This window comes from Neovison vison, chromosome 6, assembly GCF_020171115.1.
Source record: "Neovison vison isolate M4711 chromosome 6, ASM_NN_V1, whole genome shotgun sequence".
In the NCBI taxonomy this organism is placed as follows: Eukaryota; Metazoa; Chordata; class Mammalia; order Carnivora; family Mustelidae; genus Neogale; species Neogale vison.
The window spans coordinates 198,945,298-198,957,654 of NC_058096.1; the positions used below are offsets into that span (position 1 = coordinate 198,945,298).

The window sequence follows — 12,357 nt, forward strand, 5'->3', positions numbered from 1 at the left end:
TAGGTTGGTAAGGACAGAGAAAAGGAACCTTGGAATGAAGACTGATGTGGGATCTGCGCAGACAGAGGACACGCTTGCTGAACGGAGGAATCTACTTTTCTTTCTTTCTTTCTTTTTTTTTTTTTTCTTTCTTTAGTGTGGATCAGATAGCACTGACTTTGGCCCAGTTCCTCCCAGAACTTCCCAATCTAGTTCTTCTTAAAAGATGCAGCAGTTATTATTTTTTTTTTTTTAAAGATTTTATTTATTTGACAGAGAGAGATCACAGTAGGCAGAGAGGCAGGCAGAGAGAGGGGAAGGGAAGCAGGCCCCTGCTGAGCAGAGAGCCCGATGCGGGACTCGATCCCAGGACCCCGAGATCATGACCTGAGCCGAAGGCAGCGGCTTAACCCACTGAGCCACCCAGGCGCCCAAAGATGCAGCAGTTATTTTGGAAACTCTTTAATTGTGCCTCGTTCCTCTGAAGTGATAGGTTATATAGGAAGCCATTGGAGGGTGTGAGGGAACGATGTGTCAGGGAGTATCTGTGACCTGGCTGGCGGTGTGCTGGGCCCCCCTGCCAACCCTGAGAGAGAGTGATGAAGAATCATTGTGGGCATATCCTGCTCCTTTTTAGGGAATGAGATCCTATAAAAAAAATGCATTTGGGGCATAAACCTGCATATTACGTTCAGACACTTAAACTTCCCTCCTCTGTGGCCCTTGAATTTATGTTATCTTAAATAGTGTTACATATAACACATATAAATATGTTCTAAAGAATAAGATCCGGAGAGTGGCCCCTTATTAGCATAAACCAAATGGTGTTAGAAATTAGGTTCCAGTTTGTAGACACATTAGGTCTTAAATAAATTTACTGAATGGCTAACAAACTTCACGAGGTATAGGCTTATACCTCAGGAGGTTTTGTTAATCTGATTTAAACTATACTTTAATAAGAAAATAGGGGCACGTGGGTGGCTCAGTGGGTTAAAGCCTCTGCCTTCGGCTCTGGTCATGATCCTAGGGTCCTGGGATCGAGCCCCACATTGGGTTCTCTGCTCAGTGGAGAGCTGCTTCCCCCCCACCCAACCCCCTGCCTGCCTCTCCCTACTTGTGATCTCTGTCTGTCAAATAAATAAATAAAATCTTAAAAAAAGAAAAGAAAAGTGCCTAAACCATGGGGGGAGGGGCTTAAAAATTAGTGGAGCTATTCCTTTATTTTTATATGAAAACTTCACTTCCTGGGGTCCACAAGAGAATGCCATTCTGAATCATAGCATCTTTTTTTTTTTTTTTATCATCATTAGGAGAGAGTTTTATTTTAAAAGTGTCATCTTAAACTGCAAGGATGTCCGTTAAACATCACAATTAAACATGCCAAAGGAGAAGCCATGTTGTCAAAATGCCCACTTAACCCACCCAAACATCTCAAACCCACCCTTTGCTGACCTTCTATAACCCCATTTTTTTAAGTTTTTTTTTCTTTTTTTTAAACAAGAGAAAGTAGACAGGTACATGTTCGTAAATGCTAACTGTCCATATTCACATAGAGACACAGTGTAATCTCTGAGCCCAATATACAGAGAAAGGAGGAAAAAAGCTAGAATTCTATGCACTACTACACAGGGGCCTAGCACCCTCCAGCTTCCAGCAGAGCTAAGGGAGCAGAAGGTTTTTCTTTTTTCCCACAGAGCACGGTGGTGTTGATTCTATAAAGTTTTTGTTTTTGTCGAGACAGGAAGGGACAAAAATGAATTTGGAACAAAAAGGGGTAGAGATTCTTTTCCCACTGTATTCTGCTCAAGGTATTTCCTCCCAAAATAAGCTGAGAACCATGGTATAAAGGGAGAGAAAAAGGAGACTTCAAAAAACAGGGCGAATGAGCACGAGAGGAGAAAAGAAAAAGAAAAAGGAAAAAAAAAAAAAGACGGCAACTTGCTCCCAGGGACTGAAGAAAATTAAAAAAGGAAGTTTGGAATCCATCAGTGTTCCATTAGTCATCTTCTCCTTCATCCTCCTCTCCTTCCTCCCCCTCATCATCATCTTCATCTTCTTCACCTTCATCCTCATCTCCTTCTTCAATATCTTCCAATCCTTCTTCTTCTTCATCATCATCATCCTCTTCTCCTTCCCCTTCTTCGTCATCCATATTGGGAACCAAGTAGTACTGTAATGGATTTGGCCAAATATCATCTTTGATGACTTCTCCTAACTCATCTGCACCTGCATCAGAATGGTCAGGAAACCAGGTGAAGAAGCTCTCTGGTTCCTCATGCTGTCTCTTCCTGCTGGCTTTATTCTGTGTTTGACTTGAACGTTTCGTCAAATCCTTTCCAGATTTCCATTTGATTTCAGTGGACTTTGAAGATGGATCACCATTCTCATTCAGATGAAATTCTTTGGAGAGAACTTTATTTTCGAAGTAAGGGTTTTCATCAAAATAAAAATCTATTCTGTAACCTGATTTCATATCTTCAAATTCTGTCACTTCAACTCTTGTCAAATAATGCAGCGCCTCTTCATCCTCCTCCCCAAGCAGTGCAGACACTTGTGGATGGTTGACAAATGTTGTTACCCCAAAATTGGGGGTTTTGGTGATCAATTCCGACCTCTTCTGAAAAAGTGGTTGGCGGAGTTTGTTATATTTCTGTTCTACTTTCAAAATCTCCTCACTGGCTTGTTCATTAAGTCTGTCTATTTCATTTTGTACTTCATCAATATGTTCAATTGCTTCTTGCTGTTCTTTTTCTCCTTTATGCAAGTGCTGAGATGTTGACGTCTGCCCTGGCTTGGGGGCAGGAGGCTGTCTCGGTTTCTTCGTTTGAGGCGGGAGCGAAGACTGGCGTTTGGGGGCCATGCTGCGAGGAAACTTCAGGAAACCGGGAGAGAGGCACGTCTGGAAGCTCTGATTGCTCTGAATCATAGCATCTTAAAACAGGGCGTCCTTGTGCTGTCTTTACAAATTGGTGACTTCAAGCTAATGTGAAAGAGAGGGGTGGGGAGGCTTAGTGGACATTAAATGTGGTTCTTCCACTCTTGAACACACAAATGCATCTTGCTACAGGGTTGGCATCACTGAATTTATTTACTTATTTATTTATTCACTCATATATATATTTTTTAAAGATTTTATTTATTTGACCGAGAGAGAGAGATCACAAGTAGGCAGGCAGAGGGAGAGGAGGAAGCAGGCTCTCCACTGAGCAGAGAGCCCGATGTGGGGCTCAATCCCAGGATCCTGAGATCATGACGTGAGCCCAAGGCAGAGGCTTAACCCACTGAGCCACCCAGGTGAACCGACAGGTGTCCTTCTTAATCCCCACCTATTTTACCCAACCCACCCCTTCTCTGGTAACCATCAGTTTGTTCTCTATCATTAAGAGTCTGTTTCTTGGTTTGCCTCTTTTCCCCCGCCCACATGTTTGTTTGTTTTCCTAAATTCCACATGAGTGAAATCATATGGAATTTTGTCTTTCTCTGACTAACTTACTTCACTTAGCATAATACTCTCTAGCTCCATTCATGTCTTTCCAAATGGCAAGATTTCATTCTTTTTGATGGCTAACATTCTGCTGTATAGATATACCACATCTTCTTTATCCATTGATTAGTCGATGGACGTTTGGGCTGTTTCCATAATTTGACTATTGTTGATAATGTTGCTATAAATATGTATCCCTTCAAATGAGTTAAATTTGTTTTCTAGAGATATTTCCATGTATTGACAGAGTTCACAGACATGGCACTTTTACTGGCCATATGATATTTTCATGTTGTATGCACTCCCTTTCTTGGCCCATAAGCCCTGTTGATGAAGAATTTGTGCTGTTTCCAACAAATTGCTGTTTTAACGCTGCTTGAACATCATGCAGATTGTTTTCCTGCCTGCCTGCTTTGCCATTTTGGTTTGGTAGACTTAGCATATATTCCCCAAATGAAATTACTGTGGCAAAAGTTTTGTAGGTCTTACTGCATGTTTGTTTGCCAGTTTGTCCTGTATAATGATGAAGAATTGTGTTTTGGGAAGAGGGCAAATTTGGTTTTCAAATTCCAGCTCCGCTGTTTTGCCCTCATTTACTATGACGTTGGACAAATTTCTTCATATGTACAATGGGTTAATAAGAGTTTATTCCCCAGGATTATTTTGAGTCTTAAGTAAGATACTGCCTTTATAACATTTTGCTTTGCACCTGACCACATAAAAAATGCTTAGTCCTTGGTGGCAATCTGTTATCAGAGGAATAAGTGAGCTCATTTTTCCACATCCTAGAAAATATTGACATTTATAATTCTTATTTATTCTTTTGTTATTTTGGATGTACCTTATACCTGTCTTATTCTGCATTTATTAGAGAAGGACTGAATCTTTCCACTTAATTTACCTTCTGAGTAAGTTTTATTGCTTTTAAGTCTGATAGTTTTTTTGTTGTGTTTTGTTTTTGTCTTAAATTTTTTCTCTACCATATAATTAGAACTGCTTTTTTTTTTTTAATTTTTATTTATTTAATTTGTCAGAGAGAGAGAGTGAAAGAACATAAGCAGGGTGAGTGACAGGGAGAGGGAGAAGGAGAAGCAGGCTCCCTGCCACGCAGAGAGCCTGATGTGGGACTCCAACTCAGGACTCTGAGATAATGACCTGAAGTGAAGGCAAGCACTTACCACCCAGGTATCTCTAGGTCTGATAGTTTTAAAGTGAGGTATGAATGAGATGTTGCTTAGTAGAGAGTATCAGGGAAGATGTTTAAGTGAAAAAATGAGGGTTTTAAAATAAGAATATTGATTCTTTCTGGACTTAATAACATATTAGGAAAATAGTTGAATTTAAGCATTATGGTGGGAATTCTATTTGTATCAGTAATTTGGCGAGTAAACCTTTCTTCATTTATGTATTTTCCAAGGTCACTTTTGAATCGATCACATATTTTCTCCTTAAAAAAATATATAAATCAATCCTGTTTTATTGGAGTTCTCACAAATTCTGATCGTGGATTAGAAGCCACCGTTAAACTGTCTCATTTATATCAGTGTGACCTGTAAGGTGAGGGCGTCCCAGGCCAGCTGTGTATGATTTGGACAGGGCACAAGATCCTGCTGACTCTCAGTTTATTTACCTGTCAAATGGGACAGTCAGACTAGAATTTGTAAGATTCATACAGTTATTTCTTTCTTTCTTTTTTAATTTATTTCACAGACAGATCACAAGTAGGCAGAGAGGCAGGCAGAGAGAGAGAGGAGGAGGAGGCAGGCTCCCCGCCGAGCAGAGAGCCCAATGCGGGAGTAGATCCCAGGACCCTGAGATCATGACCTAAGCCGAAGGCAGAGGCTTCAACCACTGAGCCACCCAGGCGCCCCGTATAGTTATTTTTATTGAGATAACTTGAGCCTTTCATTCAGAGGGAGCGGTTTTCCTCTCCTACCCATTCCATCTCCTCACTGAGTGTGGTCACATTGGTTTCCACCAGGACTCTTGCCTCGTGCATACCCAGGTGTCTGTGTTTGATTTCTCTAGAGAAAAGATACCAGCTTGTGGCCATGGTGCAGATCTTTCTCTAACAACATGAACGAATTGCCTTTCACCTAGGTTTTGAATTTTTTTTAAAAAAAATTCCGACCTAAGAGTGCACTTGGGATGAGCACCAGACGTTGTACGAAGGGTGAAATCACTCTATCGTACGCTTGAAACTAGTGGGACGCTATACGTTAACTTGCTGGAATTTAAATAAAAACTTGAAAAAAAAGAAAAGAGAGAGAGAGAGGCAAACCAAAAGAAAAAAAAAATTCACACACATATGACTTTATTTTTTACACAATGTGCCCCGTCCACTCTGCTGGTTGTGGTTGATTTGCCTCTGGGGTTTATCTGAGCTGCCCAGGGGCATCCATCTGCTTTCATCCTCGGCATTTCCTGTGTGCTCGTCCAGCTTGTTCATGTGGCCAGAGGCCCCTTCGCATCACTTGTTTTTTAACATCACACCGCAGTCCAGATAGTCTTCTGGGCCAGGAGCTTTTAGGGCCTCATCAATCACTGAATCCATAAACAAGGGCACTGCCTCAGACTCCCCATGAGCTCATGAATTATATCAGGGTGTTGACAGTCCTAGAGGCCTGGACCACTCTGTCAGTGACTGTCGGAAGGAGAGGATTCGGGATATGTGCTAGGTGGTAGCGGGGATAGGAGAAAGGCAGCCGCAGATGAAGACTGATCAGAGATAAGAAGTAGTTTGGCAGATAATCTGCATGTGAGTGATTGCAGAGCTGAGAGATTCACTCTTTCGGTTGTTTCCCTTGCACCCTCTTTTGCACCAGGCTGTCTTATTAAGAACACTAAGGAATTTGTGACACTCAGACACCCTAGCCCCTCACTCAGGGGTTGCTGTCCCCCGGGTTTCCCTCGGAGTCCAGGAGCTGTCATCCTGAGTGATTGCCACCTGCCCAGGCGAGGTGGGTCCCTGGTGAGGGTCCCTAAGAACATTTTTGGAAGAGCTCCATAAAAGCAACCCCTTCGTGTCCATAAGAGTGGACAGGGCGGAGGACCTGGGCTTAGTGTACATGGGTGGGTAGAGAGAGAAGATCAAAGCAGAGACGTGCTTTCAGAAGATAAGGTGAAGGCTCACACTGGTGTCTTCTGATGTGCAGGAGTGGAGACAGGAATGCCTGACTGGCTGTCAGGAGGACTGGCACCTGTGGAGGGGCCTGTGACACAGGCCAGATGAATAAGGGACTGTGAGAGGCTGGGGAAGAGGTCACCCGTTCAGAGGCCAGCAGGGCCCGCAGCTTGTGCGTATTGAGAAGGCTGATGGAAGAGTCTTCTCTCAGCGGTCATACCCCCTGGAAGACCAGAGCTTAGATAAGAGTGATGACAGGTTGCTCTGGGAAGGGACGGGGTGGTTTGTTTGTGTGTGTTTTTTTTTTAAAGATATTTATTTGAAAGAATGAGCAAGAGGGCATGAACAGGCAGCGGGGCAGAGGAAGAGGGAGAAACAGACTCAATGCTGAGCAGGGAGCCTGATGTGGGGCTTGATCCCAGGATCCTAAGATCATGACCTGAGCCAAAGGCAGATGCTTAACTGACTGAGCCACCCAGGCGCCTCAGGACTGGGTGGTTTTATTATTCATTCATTTATTTATTTATTTATTAAAAAGATTTTATTTATTTATTTGAGAGAGAGAGACAGTGAGAGAGAGCATGAGCGAGGAGAAGGTCAGAGAGCGAAGCAGACTCCCCATGGAGCTGGGAGTCCGATGTGGGACTCCATCCCGGGACTCCAGGATCACGACCCGAGCCGAAGGCCGTCGTCCAACCAACTGAGCCATCCAGGCGTCCCTAAACCAGAGATTCCAGCTGCAATAGGGCAGAGCAAACAGTGTCTTCATCCCCCATGGGAAGGTCTGAGATGTGTGTGGTGCATGCGGCTTGTACCGCGAAGGACCCCCCCCCCCCCGAGAAAGCCTGGTGTGAACACCTTCTCTGAACCTTTGCCAACACCCCATAAATGGTGGTCCCTTTTCTGTGGCCTGTGGTTTGTGGTGCTCTGCCAGAAGAACGATGGGCGTTCTTGTATGTTTGCAAGATAATCTGAGGGTCTCCCCGGAGCCACCAGCTGGCCATTCACGTGAGTGTCCTCACGTGAGCCACACTGCTGAGGTGAGGCTGACAGGGGGCGAGGGAGGCAGTGGCCTCCTTGCAGTGCACTCTTTGCTCGGGTTCTACCCCTTGTTCTGCCTGGCGCTGGCTGAAGCTTCAGCCTTTGTGGAAAGCTCTTGGCTGGGTGAACGCATCTTGAAACCGGCGTCGTATCCAAACTGAAAAGGAGATAAATGGCAGGGATCCTCTCTCCTGGTCCCACTTACCTCCTGCTTCTGTAGGTACAGATACATTTAACTCCAAGTAAGTGGCCAGAGGTAGAACGCTGTTCTAATTTGGAAACGTGACCCTGGCTACGTCCGAAAGGTGCCCCTTTCCCCAGTCTTCACACAAGTCACGCAGGTGGGTCACTTCTGCCTGAATGTCACTTCCCGGAGCCCTCAGCCCCCATCTCAGTCACTTTTGGATCCTTCCCCACAGCCTAGCCCTGCCCTCCGCACATTCTAGGTGTTCTATGAGTAAGGACTAGATTACTCTGCTGAGGGCAGATATTCAACTTATACCCGTAAAGGCTTTTGGCAAAAAGGGGTTTATGTGGGGGCAGCATTTTGGGGAATGTGTGATGCCTGGAGGGTCTTCATGATGTGGCAGGTGCTCATGTAAGCACAACTTTGAGCCTCCCGACCTCCTTCCTGTAAGGTTCCTGGCAGCCTCCATGGACTAAGACTTTTCACCTGGAATGTGTTCTTGGGAGTCCTGGGGGGCAGTAGGAGGACGTCCCCAGGGCTGCCTCTCTGATTGGGGGGGGGTCACCATTTTCACCCTCGCGGGGCCTGATGAGGGTGACTTGGCCTTCGACAGGATTGCCCAGAAACTGTGGAGATGAGGTACTTCCAGTCCTGAGACAGTTCCATGCCTTTGCAAACAAAACACTTCAAAAAAGGGTGCCGCCTCCACCCCCATCCTGGTGAAAGGTGGCGGAAGGAAGCGGTGGCTGACAGCTGAGTTAAACAAACTTGAAGGTAGGTCACATTTCTGACATACCACTTTCTTCCACTGTACCAGCAGCTGCCCTCTACTTTGAAAGGGGGCTTAGCTGCTCGTATAAACTTTGGTTCGTGAAAATGTAAACTATTATTAGGATTATCTTTTTATTCACAATATATGCCTGCCTCTCTGTCTCCCTTATTTATGCTCTTTTTGAAATGCTCCTTTACCTTCCGTACCCAGAGCCGGCATCAATGGCTGTAAAAGCAAAGGAACACCTCAGAGCAGACTCCCTCCTTAAATCTCTCTCGTTGAAAAGGACTCTGGGAGTGAATCACTGGGCGGAGGAAGCTTCAAATCTCCCCAAAGCTTCTAGGTTAAAACTGGGATGTGATGTTGACAAAACATTTCAGTTTAAGAAAGAATTTCTTTTTCTTTCTTTGCAGGGGGATGGTGGGGGTGAGGATTTGCCCCAAGGGTGATTATTTTATGCTTTAATACAAAGGTGCTTGATTCTCACTTGAGGATCTTAGGCTGTCACCATCTCTCCCCCTTTTCATCACCCCCCCCCCCCGTAGACCCATTTACCACGCAGGACGTTCTGGAAGTGAGAGAAGGTCCAGAGGCTCTCGCTGCCACCAACTGTACCTGACTCCCTGCTACTTTGCGGGAGGCCACAGAGGTCCTGTCTCACGTGCTCCTGTGTGGTTTGTCAGTGGAAAGCAGGTTTGAGTGGGAGCCAAGAAAAACTAATAACCTTTTCAATTTTTAATAAAATGTCTCTCCCACCCTTTGTTTTTTTCCCTTAACTCTTCCCTGAAAGAAAGAACAGACTGACTTTTTAAGCACATCTGGACACTTTTTGTAAAGCTTTTACCCCGAATTCCCAGAAGGAATGTATTGGCTCCCATTTTTCTAAGCAAAAACTGAAATGCCTCCTTTGTTTATAAGTACTATGTTTGCATATTTTAATAAAACTATAAAGAAAGAAATTGCTCTGATTTAAGGGTCCTTAACTAGGGCAACACATTCTCCTTTATGCTCCTCTTGAAGTCTTTGAGAGGTGCTAAAAGTTTATGGTTGGTTATTTTTGGTGGGAGTGGGGAAGGGATGCCTAGGGGAATCCATGTGTCCCTTTTGGAATTACTTTTTCTTCTTTCTGTGGCTTTGCTGGGGGATGGGGCCGGGATGTTCATAGCCCCGTTCTGTTCTGCTCTACCCATGCATTGCCCTCATGGTGAATACCATATAGATACACTCAGATTATAATGTTCCAGATCTGAGAGCCCAAAGGTCTGCAATGGAATACATCTTCCCTTTATCACATAGTGTTTGCTTTCTTCTAAAAGAAAGAAATCTTCTAGAACCTTGTTGTTGCTGAGAAAATGAGGCTAATCTTTCATTATCATTAGTCTATTAGATGTTGGCATGGGGTTCTTCTAGGATGGGTAGAATTTTAAAAGAGCTTAAATGGGTGTCAGACTTTTTTTTTTTTTTTTTAAAGATTTTTATTTATTTATTTGGCAGAGAGAGACACAATGAAAGAGGGAACAGAAGCAGAGGGAGTGGGAGAGGGAGAAGCAGGCTTCCGGCTGAGCAGGAAGCCTGATGCAGGGCTCGATCTCAGGACCCTGGGATCATGACCTGAGCTGAAGGCAGATGCTTAACAACTGAGCCACCCAGGCGCCCTGAGCGTCAGACTTCTAAATACAAGATAAAGAGGCATTTACCACGTTGGGGAACTTACAAGATGGCATGGCTCAATTCAAACTGGTGATTGCAGAAGTTTTCTTGTATGCCTATAAAAATTACATTTATGAAATGAAGCTGTACCTTCAGAAACATACGAATGTAGTGTGATTACATTATAAGAATTACGGCTCTGTCACTTCCCAGTAAGTGTTCATTAGTGATAAGCATTTAACCAGTGTGGTATTTGCTGCTTCTTAGAATATGATATTCTCTAGACCTGTTCTGAGTGTCTGGAAATAAACTGGAGAGGTGAAATCCTCTTCTCAGAGTTGAAGCAAATTTTGACCACACTTAGGCTTTTTCCCTTTACTTTCACGGAAGAAGGTTGTTAGCCCCGGAAACCAAAATTGTTCTACAAAGCCTGTCCGTGCTATTGGAGGTACATCTGTCGAATGGCGACAAGTGTTGGATGATGTCCAAAACAGAACAGTCTGAAAATTAGTATTTGTATTTGTGACTTCCGTTTTTCATGAGCTTTGGGCAAATAGGGTTTGCTTGAACTGAAATTTAACTTGATAGCTTTGAGTCATACTGACAGTGTTCTATCTTACCTTTTCAACTTTTTGTCTTTGAGCTGTAGGAGATTGTTGGTGATTTGGAATGCTAGCTATTAAACCAGTTGGTTGGAGTATTTGTTTTTTTAAAAAAAAAGACCTGGTTTAGCACTAGTTGTTAATTCAGTGTTGGTTGCCTCCATATTTTCCAGATAACATTGTTTCAGATATCACAAAAAGGTTCTGTACATTTACCTGTGGCTCAAACTATAAAGCACTGAGCAGATCTTGAGGGGCACAGTGACTTGGGTTCCTATCTTCTTCTCCCTCATCTGAGACATGGGGGGCTTGTCCTGGGAGGATCTTGACTCTGAGGGTAGCTTTGCCTGTGTCATAGCTTTGACCTGCACACAAAAGCCTGGGGGTGACCAACCGTCTTTCAGTACCTTTTTCCAGTGCTATCATCACTTGTTTTCTTAAGTTTTCAAACATATGAAAAGATTTTACTTAGATGGCCCTTTTCATACGCTTTCTACTTTTATAGGAAACCAGGGAATGTGTCTGAATAGCAGTGAAAGACTTGGGAATTGATATGGAGGAGTGATTCTAAATGATCCATCAATATGATGATTCCCTCAGGGATTTGTATCATCAGCAAGGTGGTTTCTGTGTGGAAGAGATCCATTTTGACTTTTTTTTTTTTTATATACACATGCAATCTATTTGATATTCTTTTATTCTTTTTCATTCTTCACTGCCTCATGGCTTTTCTGGGCCCCTCTACTCGGCCAAGCTTACTACTTCTATCTTTTTTCCTCATGTGCCCTAACTGTGGGTTAGTCCCTTTACAAAGCCCAGTTCCCGACCTTTTGCTTTTCTTTATTCCTTCTATTAGCTCATCTGTCCCTAAGGTTCTGTGACATGACTTCACATATGACTGTATTCTAATCCTACATTAAAAAAATATATATATTAGAAGAGACTTTCTAGTCACCTCACCTTCACTGTTTTTTTCTACATCCCCCTTAAAAAAGGAAAGACTCTTCCTTTACAGTGTTCTTTTTATTGCTCCCCAAACCGGCTCCCAAATTCCCAAACTAGGAGCCCTCAAGGTATCTTGGAATACTCCATCATCACCTCTGGAACACATTTGTCCCGAAGTCCCACCCGCCATTTGTTCTTAAAAATGCCCGGCAGACCTGACCTCTTATCATCCCCCCTGCCCCCCCCCGCCCCTGCCAATTGCTGCTGTGCCACCTCACATCTGGACGCCTGGAGTGGCCGCTTCGCAGGCCTACCCAGCTCAGCTCCAGCTTGCCACCTTCCTATTTCTTCTTCTTCTTCTTCTTTTTTAAAAAAAGATTTTATTTATTTATTTGACAAAGAGAGAGAGAGAGAGAGAGATAACAAGTAGTCCGAGAGGCCGGGGGGGTGGGGAGCAGGCTCCCTGCTGAGCACAGAGCCTGATGTGGGGCTTGATCCCAGGACCCTGAGATCATGACCTGAGCCCAAGGCAGAGGCTTTAAACCACTGAGCCACCCAGGCACCCCACCACCT

General features: G+C 44.0%; 2 protein-coding genes across 3 annotated transcripts in view; one reads left to right on the plus strand and one right to left on the minus strand.

Moving 5' to 3' along the window:
- The window catches only part of IL17RD (interleukin 17 receptor D), a 74,604-nt gene that overhangs the window by 15,688 nt on the left and 46,559 nt on the right, over positions 1-12,357 (plus strand). The gene's annotated exons all lie outside the window — the stretch shown is intronic.
- On the minus strand, positions 1,283-2,866 carry LOC122909326 (protein SET-like). The gene has a single exon (XM_044253326.1). The coding sequence runs from the start codon at positions 2,837-2,839 to the stop codon at positions 1,976-1,978; it is 864 nt and encodes a 287-aa protein (XP_044109261.1). The 5' UTR covers positions 2,840-2,866; the 3' UTR covers positions 1,283-1,975.